At 46.6% G+C, this 13,729-nt stretch overlaps 1 protein-coding gene across 1 annotated transcript in view; it reads left to right on the forward strand.

The window, feature by feature from the left end:
* LOC144694758 (paired box protein Pax-8-like) overlaps positions 1-13,729 on the forward strand; it is a 97,451-nt gene that overhangs the window by 41,948 nt on the left and 41,774 nt on the right. Inside the window, exon 6 of the mRNA XM_078565332.1 lies at positions 13,247-13,375. Within this exon, the coding sequence (XP_078421458.1) occupies positions 13,247-13,375 (129 nt within the window). The remainder of the gene's footprint in view (positions 1-13,246; positions 13,376-13,729) is intronic.

Consider the following 13,729-nt stretch of genomic DNA (forward strand, 5'->3'; position numbering starts at 1 on the left):
ATGCCAATATATTACCCCCTACACCATGAGCTTTCATTTTCCACAAAACCTTTGACGTGGCACCTTATCAAATGTCTTCTGAAAATCCAAGTACAGTACACCCACCAGTCCATTTTTATCCACGCCACATGTTACTTCTTCAAAGAACTCCAATAAATTGGTTAAACATGATTTCCCTCTCATAAAACCATGTTGACTCTGCCTGATTAACTTGAATTTATCTAAGTGCCCTGCTATAACGTCTTTAATAATAGCTTCTAAAATTTTCCCTATGACAGATGTTAAGCTAACTGGCCTATAGCTTCCTTCTTTCTGCCTCCCTCCCTTTTTGAATAAAGGAGTTACATTAGCTATTTTCCCATCCACTGGAATGTACCGAATCTAGTGAATTACAGAAAACTAAAGCCAACGCATCAACTATTAGTCACTTCTTAGTCACTTCTTTTAAGACCCTAGGATGAAGTCAGGACCCAGTACTTGTCAACCTGCAGTTCCAACAATTTGCTAAGTACCACTTCCCTGGTGATTGCAATTTTCTTGAGTTCTTCCCTTCCTTCCAATTCCTGATTTACAGCGATTTCTGGGAAGTTACTTGTATCCTCTATTGTGAAGACCAATGCAAATTACCAGTTCAATTCATCTGCCATCTCCTTATATTCCATTATTAATTCCCAGACTCACTTCCTAGAGGACCAACATACACTTTATTAACTATTTTCTTTATTAAAGATCCATAGAAACTCTTACTATCTGTCTTTATATTTCTAGCTAGCTTTCTCTCATACTCTAATTTTTCCCTGCTTATCAATCAGTCATTCTTTGCTGTTTTTTATATTCTAAATCTAATCTTCCAAATCCAGTCCAATCTTCTGACCTGCCACCCATCTTTGTGCAATTAAATGTCTTTTCTTTAAATTTGATACTATTTTTAACTTTTTCAGTTAACCACAGATAGTGGGTCCTCCCCTTGGAATTTTTCTTTGTTGTTGGAATGTATCTATTCTGTGTATTCTGAAATATCCTCTTAAATGTCTGCCACTGCATCTCTATTGACCTATCCCTTCAGCTAATTTGCCAGTTCATGTTTGCTAGCTCTGTTTTTGTGCCCTCATAATTGCCCTTATTTAAGTTTAAAATACTAGTCTTAGACCCAACTTTTGTCTCTCTCAAACTGAATATAAAACTCAATCAATTATGATCACTGCTACCTTGGGGCGCATTCACTATGAGGTCATTAAGTAATCCTATCTCGTTGCACAATACCAGGTCTTGTATAGCCCAATTGGCTCCACAATGTGCTGAAATAAGAAATTATCTCAAAAAACATTCTATGAATTTGTCATCTATGCTACCTTTGTCCACATTATTGTTCCAGTCTATGTGTAGATTAAAATCCCCTGTGATAATCACCGTACCTTTCTGACAAGCTCCAACTATTTCTTCTTTGATACCCCGTCCTACCATGTGATTACTGTTAGAGGGCCTGGACACTACTCCCACAAGTGACTTCTTGCCTTTATCAGTTTTCTTATCTACCCACACCGCTTCTATATCCTGGTTTCCAGAATTTAGGCCATCCCTCTCTATTGTGCTAATGTTGTCTTTAATTAATAGAGCCACCCCTCCACCTTGTCCTAACTTCCTATCCTGCCTAAATGTCACATACCCTTCAATATTCAGGTCCCAATCTATGTCATCCTGCAGCCATTTCTCTATAAAGACTATTAAATCACGCTTAATTTATCTCTATTTGCACTATCAGTTCATCTGTTTTGTTTCGAATGCTACCTGCAATTCAGATACAGAGCCTTAGGTTTTGTCCTTTTATTATTTTTGTAACCTCTATCCCTATCTGTTGATTTATTCTTAGATTTCTATTCTCTGTACTCTCTGTCCCTCCCTGTCACGGTCTATTTATCATTTCCCATATTAGTACCTTCCTCTCTTAGCTTGTCTCTATTCTTTGATATACCACATCTTTCTACATTGGATTGCTTGCGCTCACTATTTAGTTTAAAACCCTCTCTACTTCGCTAGCTATGGGGTTTGCAAGAACACTGGTCCCAGCATGGTTCAGATGTAGACCGTCCCAACGGTACAGCCTCCACTTTCTCCAATACTGGTGCCAGTGCCTCATGAACCTGAACCCACTTCTCCCACACCAGTCTTTGAGCCATGCATTCATCTCTCTCTTATTTGCCCTATGCCAATTCGCACTCACGTAATAATCCAGAGAATATTACCTTTGAGGCTCTGCTTCTTAATCTGGTGCCTAGCTCCTCATCCTGACTATGCTGAAATTCTTCCCTTGTCCTGCCTATGGCATTGGTACATTTACAGATATGTCAGCGTCCTAAAGTGTGAATCTAGGATGCTTAATTTCTTCCAAGAAGCATTGTCGGATTTCTTTGTGTGGTTCATCTATCTCATGGACTCATTTGGGATTCTCCGCACATCTTGCAAATTTGAACCTACACATCTTTCCAAAGTGTCCTAGGTGGTTGCAGCAAAAGTGCCGCACGGTGGTTGCTGGACACTGCTCGCATCTGTGAGGTCTTTTGGCACCACAACACTGACATGGTCTGCCACTATCTTGTGTTTTGCTTGAGTATTGCTCTCCTTGTCCTGGGGTCTCCTTGCCTTTTTGTTGCTTCATGAGCTGGACTGTTGGGGCTGCTCTGTGCCATGGTTTAACTTCGCCATGCAAAATGGATCGGTTTTGCTGGTAGACGTCCAATTGTCTGACTATTTGGATGGCTTTTTCCAAAGTCAGATCTTCTTTAGAGTGGAGCACATCCAAAAGAGTATCATTGGCCGCTCCCACTACTGTTTTTGGTCCCCTATGAGCTCCGACTTAAGGCCACCATAATCACAGCTTTCAGCCAATCTGTCTAACTCATTTATGAAAGAGTTGATAGGTTCCCCGGGCTTTTGGACTCTCTTGTTATATTTTGCTCACTCCAAAATCTTATTGCTTCTTAATTTAAAGTAGGTGTCAAAGGGCTTCATAACCTCTTCAAAGTTATCGCAAGATTCACTTGTTCCTTGTCTGGCAATTATGTTGTCGGCTATTGGACCTACTGAATATAATAGTGTATTCGCTTGTTCAGCCTCTGTTTTCTTATTCAAGCCTGATGCTATCATATATCTTAAAAATCTTCTTCTCAAAAATTTCCAATTTTGCGCCTGGTCTGGCCCTTCCATCTGTCTTAATTGGTTTGGCAGTGTTGATTTACCATCCATGGCTGTTTTCAGCTCAGCAGAGTACAGCTTTAAAATTCTTCCCACACTTGTTGGGATTTGACGGGCTCCCACCATGGTTATGGACCTGTTTTTCAATGATTCTGCAGAAAACCTTTTGAATGAACCATTTTGTCCATCTAGTTGCATTCCTGAGCTTGGAGAACTGAATTGAAATGGATTTTTTGCTCCGACTTGTGTTAAGATATTTTCCCTTCGTACACAGTGCTATGGCACCGACTCTGGGTCCATGCTTCAGCATTCTTCAAGCCGCATTTGTTAAACAATTGGTGCTGCACGATTATTGCGCCGAATTAAAAAGCTTATTTCAGTCGTTTTTTTGGAGCTTGCTCACCCTTTTGCGATCTGGCTAGGTTCTTTGACTCTGATTTTGATCAGGTTTCGCAACAAACCTCCACGTGCTCTGGTGGAGTTCTTTGGCGCTACACAGTGGATCTTCCTTCTGCCTTTCAGCCTCTACACCTGTAATGGAGCTTCTTAGGCCATCACCAGCAGTATATGCAAGGTCTTCAAGCTAGGCGCACTTACCTCTGGTCAGACTCCAGTTTCTTTACTTCTTCATTCTTAGGAATTTTGGATAAACAGACCATGACAGGAAGGGACAGAGAGTACAAATCTAAGACTAAATCAGCAGATAATGCCAGATGTTGCAAAAATAATAAAATGACAAAACTAAAGGCTCTGTATCTGAATGCAGGTTGAATTCAAATCAAAACATATGAAAGGGGAGTGCAAATAGAGATAAATAAGTACGATCTGATAGCCATTACAGAGACATGGGTGTAGGATGACATAGATTGGGACCTGAATATTGAAGGGTACATTGATATTTAGGAAGGACAGGAAGCTTGGAAAAGGTGGAAGGGTGGCTGTCTTAATTAAGGATGGTAATAGCACAATAGAAATGGATGACTCAAGTTCAGGAAACCAGAATGTAGAAGCCGTTTGGGTAGAGATGAAAACTGACAAAGACAAGAAGTCACTTGTGAGAGTGGTGTACAGGACCCCTAACATTAACCACATGGTAGGACAGGGTAAAAAAGAGGAAATTATGGGAGCTTGTCAGAAAGGTATGGCGATAATCATGGGGGATTTAAACCTATATATAGACTTCAAAAATCAGATGGGCAAAGTTATTCTAGATGAGGAATTCATAGAACATTTTTGGGATAGTTTCTTAGAAGATCATGTTTGGGCACCAACCAGAGAGCAGGCCATACTAGACCTGGTATTGTGCAACGAGATAGCTTTAGTTAATGGCCTCACAGTGAAGGCGCCCCTAGGTAGCAGCAATCATAATATAATTGAGGATGGCATCCAGTTTGAGGGAGAAAGAGTGGGCCTAAGACTAGTATTTTAAACTTAAATAAGGGCAATTATGAGGGAATGAAAGCAGAGCTAGCTATAGTGAACTGGCAAAGTAGGTTAAGTGATAGGTCCATAGAGATGCAGTTGCAGTTATTTAAGGGGATATTTCAGAATACACAGAATACATTCCCACGGGAAATAAGAACTCCAACAGGAAGACCCACCATCCGTGGTTAACTGAAAAAGTTAAAGATGGTATCAAACTTAAAGAAAAAGCATATAATTGCACAAAGATGGGTGCCAGGTCAGGAGATTGGACAGAATATAAAGAATGGCAAAGAATGACTGATTGATAAGGAGGGAAAAAGTATGAGTCTGAGAGAAAGCTAGCGAGAAATATAAAGTCAGCTAGTAAGAGTTTCCATAGATATTTTGAAAATGAAGAGTTAATAAAGTGAGTTTTGGCCATATAGAAAGTGATTCTGGGGAATTAATAATGGAAAATAAGGAGATGGCAGATGAATTGAACAGATATTTTGCATCCGTCTTCACTATACAGGATACAAGTAACATTCCAGAAATAGCTGTAAATCAGGAAATGGAATGGAGGGAAATCAGGAAAATTAAAAACACCAGGGAAGTGATGCTGAGAAAATTGTTGGAGCTGACAAGTCCTCGGGATGGATCTGATGGACTTCATCTTAGGGTCTTAACAGAAGTGACTAGGGAGATAGTTGATGCGTTGGTTTAAGTTTTCCAAAATTCCCTAGATTAAGGAAAGGTGGAAAATAGTGAATTCCTTTATTCAAAAAGGGAGAGGAACCGAAAAGCAGGAAATAGGCCAGTTAGCTTACCATCTGTCATAGGGAAAATATTAGAAGCTATTATTAAAGAAGCTATAGCAGGGCAATTGTAAAAATTCGAGGTAATCAGGCAGGGTCAACATGGCTGTGAAAAGGAAATCATGTTTAATCGATTAATTGGAGCTCTTTGAAGAAGTGGCATATGCTGTGGATGAAGGGGAATCAGGGGATGTGCTGTACTTAGATTTCCAGAAGTCATTTGATAAGGTGCCACATCAAAGATTATTGCAAAAAATGGTGTAGTGGGTAACATATTGGCATGGATAGGAGATTGGCTAGCTAACGGGAAACATAAGGCATGCATAAATGGGTCACTTCCTGATTGGCAAGATGTAACAACTGGTGTGCCACAGGGATCAGTGCTAGGGCCGCAAATTTTTACAATTTATGTAAATGACTTGGATGAAAGGACCAATGGTATGGTTGCTAAATTTGCTGATGAGGCATAGATAGGTAGGAAAGTAAGATGTGAAGAGGACATAAGGAGTCTACAAAGGGATATAGATAGGTTAATTGTGTGGGCAAAGATCTGCCAAATGGAGTATAATGTGGGAAAATGTGAAATTGTACACTTTGGCCTGAAGAATAAAAAAGAAGCATATTATCTAAATAGTGAAGGATTGCAGAGCTCTGAGATGCAGAGGGATCTAGGTGTCCTAGCGCATGAATCACAAAAGGTTAGTATGCAGATACAGCAGTAATTACGAAAGTTAATAGAATGTTATCATTTATTGCAAGGGGAATCGAATACAAAAATGAGAAGGTTATGCTTCAGTTATATAGAGCATTGGTGAGACCACATCTAGATTACAGTGCATAGTATTGGTTTCCTTATTTAAGGAAGGAAGTAAATGTATTGGAAGCAGTTCAAAGAAGGTTTACTAGACTAATAAGGTTAGAAAGGCTAGGCTTGTATTCACTGGAGTTCAGAAGAGAAAGAGGCAACTTGATTAACACAAGAGAACTAGGGTTCACTGTGTAAAAATAAGTGGTAACCCATTTAAGACAGAGATGAGGAGAAATGTTTTCTCTGAGATGGCTGTGAGTCTTTGAAACTCTCTTCCACAAAAGGCAGTGGAAGCAGAGGGCAGAATCATCCCAGATTTGCACTAAGACTGGTGGAGGAATGCCCGACATCAAGGTCCTGACCAACTTTGAAAATAGAGTCATCCAGTTGGCCAGCGACGATCTGGACTGTTCCTGTGTTGACTGTGAGGTCGACAGTGCTCAACCAAGTGAGGATCCAGCAGTGCAACATCCATCAGACACCCACACTGTGAGTCAGTTCTAAAATAAAAACAAAAAACGCTTGAAAAACTCAGCAGCTCTGGCAGCATCTGTGGAGAGAGAAACAGAGTTAACGTTTCGAGTCCGTATGACTCTTTTTCAGAGCTTTCATCTGTGGGTCAGTTCCCCTGTTCCGCAGCCCCCTGCCATGCACTAATTATCTCTCCTTGCTTTCGCAGGCACATCTGGGAAGCAGCTCATGGGGTCCACAAGCCAGGCCCTCAACTCAAGCCCCGAAGATACCTCAGGAGAAGAATCTGATAACACCCTGATTGAAGACCCATCACAGCGCTCAACCACCCTCCACCAGCACACACCTCAGTAGGACCTAGTTCTAGAGTAGCCTCGGAATCATAATCTGGTGAGCACATCACACTGCCTGATCCACAGCAGGCGGCGGCAGGGACTTCCCAGGTTCCTGGCACTTGGAGGACTGCTGGAGGCCAGAAATCTGCTGAGTCTGAACCAGATGAGGAGCTTCTGGAGTCGGTCATCCCTCAGTTGCTGGAGCTGCAAAGGCAAGCTCAGGAACATCAGGAAGGGATGTCCGCTGCACTCCTCCGATTGCGAGGCACAATGGAGGAATCTGTCTGCCTTCCATCTCAGGTGATAGTGCTGGCATGCCAATGCACCAAGGTCGACATTGGTAGAGGGTGGCTGCCATGGAGACCTTGGTCTAGGAAATCGGTCCTGCACTGCTGCATGGGCTGAACTCCATCACTGATGCCATAGTTGGCCTCAACGATATCGACGTGAGAGGGATGCTGGGCAGCTCGATCACACTCCAGCTTCCCCTTCCCCTCAAGGAGTCAGCCAGGGGCCATCAGGCACTCAATAGGAGGAGGACCAGCAGCTCAACACTCCGGGGCCATCCACCCAGGCGACCCTGGGAATATCAAGCTGATCCAAATCCCCTCTTCCTGTGACCCTCACAACTCCAGCTCCACAGGCCGAGGAAGGCCCACAGCAGCCTGGACCCTCCAGGTCTCAGCCCTCCAAAGGACACCTGCCAAGGTCATTACAGACAGGGTGTAGCAGTCAGCAGGCTGCCTCCACCTCCACTGTGGATGGCGGGGGAGCACCAAGACAGAGCGGCAGGGTTAGGAAGGTTTAACAGATGTAGTTGCACAGCCTGGGCACAGGCGTTAATCACGTGTACACAATGTTCACTATTGGAAATAAACTCCCAAGAATGTCTCCTTGCCTCTGGCTCCGTGCTATGATGAGCAGTGTTCGTGTTATTCGATGTGAAACCTTGGTTCCTGCACAAGATAAAGGCAGGTGTCTCAGTCCAGGGCCCCTTCCCTGTGGAGTGTGTAACCTTCAGAACAAAGTGATGGTCCAGCTTCACACTCACTGCACACATTACTGACGCCTGCACCTCGATGGTGCTTGTCATTGCTGCCCGAATGTCGTGGACAGGCGTCACAGAGTTCCATCATTCTCTCTGTGTGCTCTCAGCGCCTTTGAGGTGGGGCTGGCCCCCATCTGTTCAGCATCTGTGACTGGTGATGCTGTGCTCCTGAAGGGCTCAGGTGCTGAAGGCTGACAAAGGATCAGGTGCATTTAAAGTTTCATGGCTGCGTCTCCATGATATGTCCCTGATCACAAAGTGTAAGCGAGGTGAACTCAGCCAGACAGGAGTCCGATATTCACAGAGGCAATGTGAAGATCAATGGAGTGTCCTCACTGCATGTCATCATCATCCTCCTAGAATCTAGTGACTATTAGGGCCTCCGCTGTGTCTCCATGACATGAGCCTGAGCACTGAGGGGTTGTTCTCTTCCCTCAGCCACACAGGAGTCAAACGTTCACAGATGCAAGGTGAGGATGTCAGGACTGTCCTCACTGCATCTCGTCATCACCCTCCATGAATCTTGCAGCTATGAGGGCCTCTCGAGTACACCTTCCTCACCTGGCCAATGCGATGGCCTCATCGCTGACATCCTCCTCACCCTCAACCCCTTGAACATTCTCCTCATCGGATGATACGTGCAGCTCCTCCATCTCCTCCTCAGCCAAGTCCTCTCCCTGTTGCACTGCCAGGTTATGTAGCGTGCAGCAAGTGACGATGATGCGTGACACCCTTGGTGGACTGTGTTGCAGTGGCTCCAACAGACCTGTTGAGGCACTGGAACCTCATTTCAAAATGCCTCTCGTTTGCCACCAGGTTGCGGCATGAACCTGGTTATACCTCTGCTGTAGTCTGAGGTGTCATCAGCCACGTCCTCTGTGGGTAGCCCTTGTCCCCGAAGAGCCAACCCTGCACTCTCTCTGGGCCCAGGAAAATGTCAGGAATCTGAGACCTGCCAAGGTTGTAGGAATCATGGATGCTCCCTGGGAATCGTGGGCAGACCTGTAGGATGTGTTTGTGGTGGCCGCACACCAGTGAACATTCAGCGAGTGGAGGCCCTTGTGGTTGACATAGTTGACTACTTGTTGCCACGGAGATCTATGCACCATGTGAGTGCAGTCGATGGTACCCTGCACCTATGGGAAACCCGAGATCTGCGCAAATCCCAGAGCTCTTGCTTCCTGGCTTTCCTGATCCTGGGTGAAATGCACAAAGTTCTGTGCCTTTGCAAAGGTGGCATCCGTGACCTCATGGATACACTTTTGTGTAGAGGTTGTGAGATCAAACACAGGGCACCTGTGGAACCCTGGAAAAAGCCACTGGTATAAAAGTTGAGCGCCAGGGTCACTTTCATGGCCACTGGTGGTGGATGCCCTCCATGTCCCCGTGGCACCAAATCCTGCAGCAGGTGGCAAATGTGACCATCCAGTTCTCTGGACATGCGCAGACTTCAGTGTCACTGGTTCTCAGTCAGGGCAGGAATGACAAGCGCTGTCTATAGACCCTGGGTCTAGTGAGGTGCCTACGAGCGATAGCTCTCTGTGGATCTCCAGCTCCGTGCACAGCAGCCCTGCCGCCCCTGAAACTTGAGGGAGGTGCTCCTCCCTTTGCCGAGCTAGGTGCCTCTGCCGCTCTCTCCCTCTTCTCTGCTCTCTGTAAACCATGAGGCAAACCATTAAATCACCAGATCATCCTGATGTTCCCCTCCTGCAGGATCAAAGGGGATGTTAGCATGTGTGGGTTAGCATGGGTGTAGTAAGAACCTCTCTTGGTTAAGTCTGAGGGCCTCCTCATGTGTGTAGGAGAGTGCTGGCCCCCACTTAGATGGCCAGTGCGTAGTGCGCTCTTTGGTTGTCCGAAACCCCACCCACCTCCACCCCACTCCACCTGACCGATTGGCAGCAGTTTCAGCCACTGGACTGCACGCTGTGCTCTCAGCTCAGGCACAGGCATTCTCCTAACCCACACTGCAAGGCTGCACTGTTAGCGCGAACCATGACGATGCTGGTCTAAACCTTAATAAAGACATTGCAAGGGGCTGTGAGCGCCTCCATGAGCCATGGCCGCCTTTCACAAGGGTATTGTACAACTCCCCCCAGTCACCCAATTGTTCTGCTGCCCCCACATTAATTTGCAGTCTGAGGGGTGAAAAGGAGGATTTGGTAGCACTTTCATGCTTTTGCATTCCTTGAGTAGGCCGACAAGCTTCAGAGACATGACCCCAAGCGTGTCAATGGAGCTGCTGCTGAATGGTCTCAGCTGTGGAAGAATGCTTGCTTTTGATAAGATTTTCGAAGGGCATGGCCGCTTCCCTCACCCTCTCGCCCCCATCCCTATCCACCCCTGGCATGTGCTTGAGCATTGCCTTCAGCCTGTGCTGCCTTGCCACCACCCCCCAACCCTGCACCATACTGAATGCCAGCTGGGAAAAAGCGACTTGCCTATGCCCAACCCGCCCTGCCCTCCCCACCATCCCCCCAAGCTCACCACCCTGAATGCGCCACGGGTGACGCCCATGAGTGCTGTGCAAGGTTGTGTGTGCTCACCTCTGAGTTCCCCTCGAAGTTCAGGTCACCAGGTGCACCACCTTTTAAAGGCAGTCAGGAAGGATGCTCTTCCCAAGTCACACCGACATGGGCGTTAAACCTGACAAGGGGGGTGGGGGAGGGGGATGATTCCGACGAGAAGGGCTGGTGACGAGACGCATGTTGAAATTAGGTCCCCGACGTGTGGCGGAGGGAAACGCGGCCCCCACCATTGATGGGCGGAGTGGACGATCGCAAACTGGTTTCGTCAAGCCAATTTCTGGCCTTGCCGACATACTGTCCCCGCCCACCGCCGACCGCCCACTGCCCACCACCCGCCATGGTGCCCACCGCCTGCCATGGTGCCCACTGCCTGCCATGGTGCCCACCGCCTGCCATGGTGCCCACCACTCGCCATGGTGCCTGCCACCCACCATGGTGCCCACCACTTGCCATGGTGCCTGCCACCCACCATGGTGCCTGCTGCTCACCATTGTGCCTGCTGCCCGCCATGGTGCCTGCCACCCGCCATGGTGCCTGCTGCTCACCATTGTGCCTGCTGCTTGCCATGGTGCCTGCCACTCGCCATGGTGCCTGCCACTCGCCATGGTGCCTGCCGCCCACCATAGTGCCTGTTGCCTGCCATGATGCCTGCTGCTTGCCATGGTGCCTGCCACTTGCCATGGTGCCTGCCACCCACCATAGTGCCTGCTGCCTGCCATGGTGCCTGCCGTCCACCATGGTGCCCACCGCCTGCCGCACACCATGGTGCCTGCCACTTGCCATGGTGCCCACCACTCGCCATGGTGCCCGCCACCCGCCATGGTGCCTGCCACTTGCCATGGTTCCTGCCACTCGCCATGGTGCCTGCTGCTCACCATGGTGCCCACCGCCCACCATGGTGCCTGCCACCAATGGGACTGGACAATTCCGCCCAAAATCTTTGAATATTTTTAAGACAGTGGTAGATAGATTCTTGAAAAGCAAAGGGGGGTGTGGGGGATGTTCTAGGAGGGAGGTGTGGGGTTGAGGTGACAATCAGACCAGCCATGATCTTATTGAATGGCGGAGCAGGCTCGAGGGGCCGAGTGGCCTCCTCCTACTCCTAATTCGTATTTAACATCACCTGAGTGGGGTAACTGTACTGTTCTGAGAGTGAATAATATCCTTCTATTCTGATGACACCTAGCAGCGAGACACCATCCCCTTCCCACCACCCCATTCCTCAGTAATGGCTCAATGGGTAAATGTATCACCTTGTCTAACAGTGAGTACAGATAGGGTTAGGCAAACAGGTGCAACAGTTGATCAACCTAATATTTAGGCTGAAATGAAGATGGTACCTGGGTCAGGGGCTCTCAACCTTTTTGCTTCCGAATCCTCCCCCTCTTGTGTTAGAAATATTTCATTGACTCCCAATGCCACTATTTCTTCTCTGCATAAAAAATGGGTAGTGTGTACTATTAAACAAATTTGTTTATTATTTTTGTTTTCCTTAACGTGAAACTTGGATGACTGAATTGAGGTGGGGCAACTGGGCTACCCCTGCCATCATTAGCATGATTTAGCGGCGAGGCGTGAGGACCCACGTTTCATTAGCACGGAATAAGCTTAGTCAGAATTATAAGCAATGCTCCCATAGCGTTTAATGGGCAGACTGCAGAGAAAGCCGGGTACACGATGACCATGACACTCCTGAGCTTGTGACGGTGTGGGAAATTTTCTACAGCTTTCATCATAGAATTATGGATAACTCATGTGTCTAATCCTGGGCATTAGCAGAGATATCTATAAAACAGACTTTTTCCTAACATAAAAAAAAGATCAAAACTCTCAAAGGGGTTTGTTCATTTTTAATTGCTGGCAAGTTTAGCGTCAGTGCAGGATACAGTGGAGGAAGACAGCAGCCAGGTTTGCAATAAACATAGCTTCTATTGCCGTCAATTAAAGAAATCTTTCTGTATGTATCCAGTTTGCTTTCCAACTGTTATTAATTTGAAATCCCAGAAATCCAGTTTTAATAAAAACAGAAGCTAAAAATGATACTTTACAGGCAGATTAATTCATTGTGGTTTTTTTCCCCCCGCTCTGATTGTATTCTCCAGACTCTGTCACGGGTTCCTGTGTATTCAGCTCTTAGCTGAAGTCAGTCCTTGGGCGAAGGTCAGCACTTTAACCCACACGGCTAAATCCACATTGTTGAATTCGATATCAAGGTGTTGAGCTGACTCTTCATCCACCTCAGTCAGGGTGAGAGGTTCCGACCGCTCATGTCAGCCTGCAGTTATGTTGTGGCTGCACTGTCGCCTGGCTGGACTTAGTATCTGCGGGCTGGCAAAGTGGCCACGCTATAGCTGCGGAAGATCCTACCGATTTACGACGGGGGGGTGCGTAATCCCCTGGGGGCTGTGGGCTTCACAGCTCCGTCTTGCCACTCTAAATAAGGGTGCAAAGGGCAGTCAGTGATAACAGGTAATGCTGGGCAGTGGGCAGCATGAGTAGGATCTTTATCCTTGGCGGACCCCTTGATACTTTCTTGTGGGCTCCCAGGGGGCTGTGGAACCCACCTCCCCAGTGAGAACCCTGCCTCGGGTAATTGTGAAGGGAAGAAATTTTAATCTTTTAACTTTGTGCTCTTTTTTTTCCAGTCCCCAACTCAACAGTTACACCACCTGAATCTCCTCCAACCAGCGACTCCCTAGGCTCATCCTATTCCATTAATGGTCTTCTTGGGATTGTACAGTCCAGCAATGAGACCAAGAGGAAAGTGGCTGAAAGTAAGGAAACCAGACTGGGGCTGAAGTGAAATGCACCATGAATGCACTCTTTACCGTGATTTCTCAGTCAGATTACTAACTGCTGCTGACCTATCTGCCAGTTTATTTCTTTAAGCTTCTTGCAAAACTGATGCTGTTAATATGGTGATTCCCCTCATGGAATGATGTGCTGCCATGAAAGTTAGCCAATCATAGCCCAACGAGGTGTGGATTTGAACTCTTACCCCAGACGGTTGTGAGTAGGGTTGCCCCCAATTCTCAAATCAGAGCAGGAGCAGGGTGGGGGAGGAAGATGTGAGCTCTGATTAAAAATTCTGAGCAACCTTTTATACCTAATGTCTCCATATCATTGCC

This window comes from Cetorhinus maximus, chromosome 20 (genome assembly GCF_964194155.1).
Source record: "Cetorhinus maximus chromosome 20, sCetMax3.hap1.1, whole genome shotgun sequence".
Taxonomy (NCBI): Eukaryota; Metazoa; Chordata; class Chondrichthyes; order Lamniformes; family Cetorhinidae; genus Cetorhinus; species Cetorhinus maximus.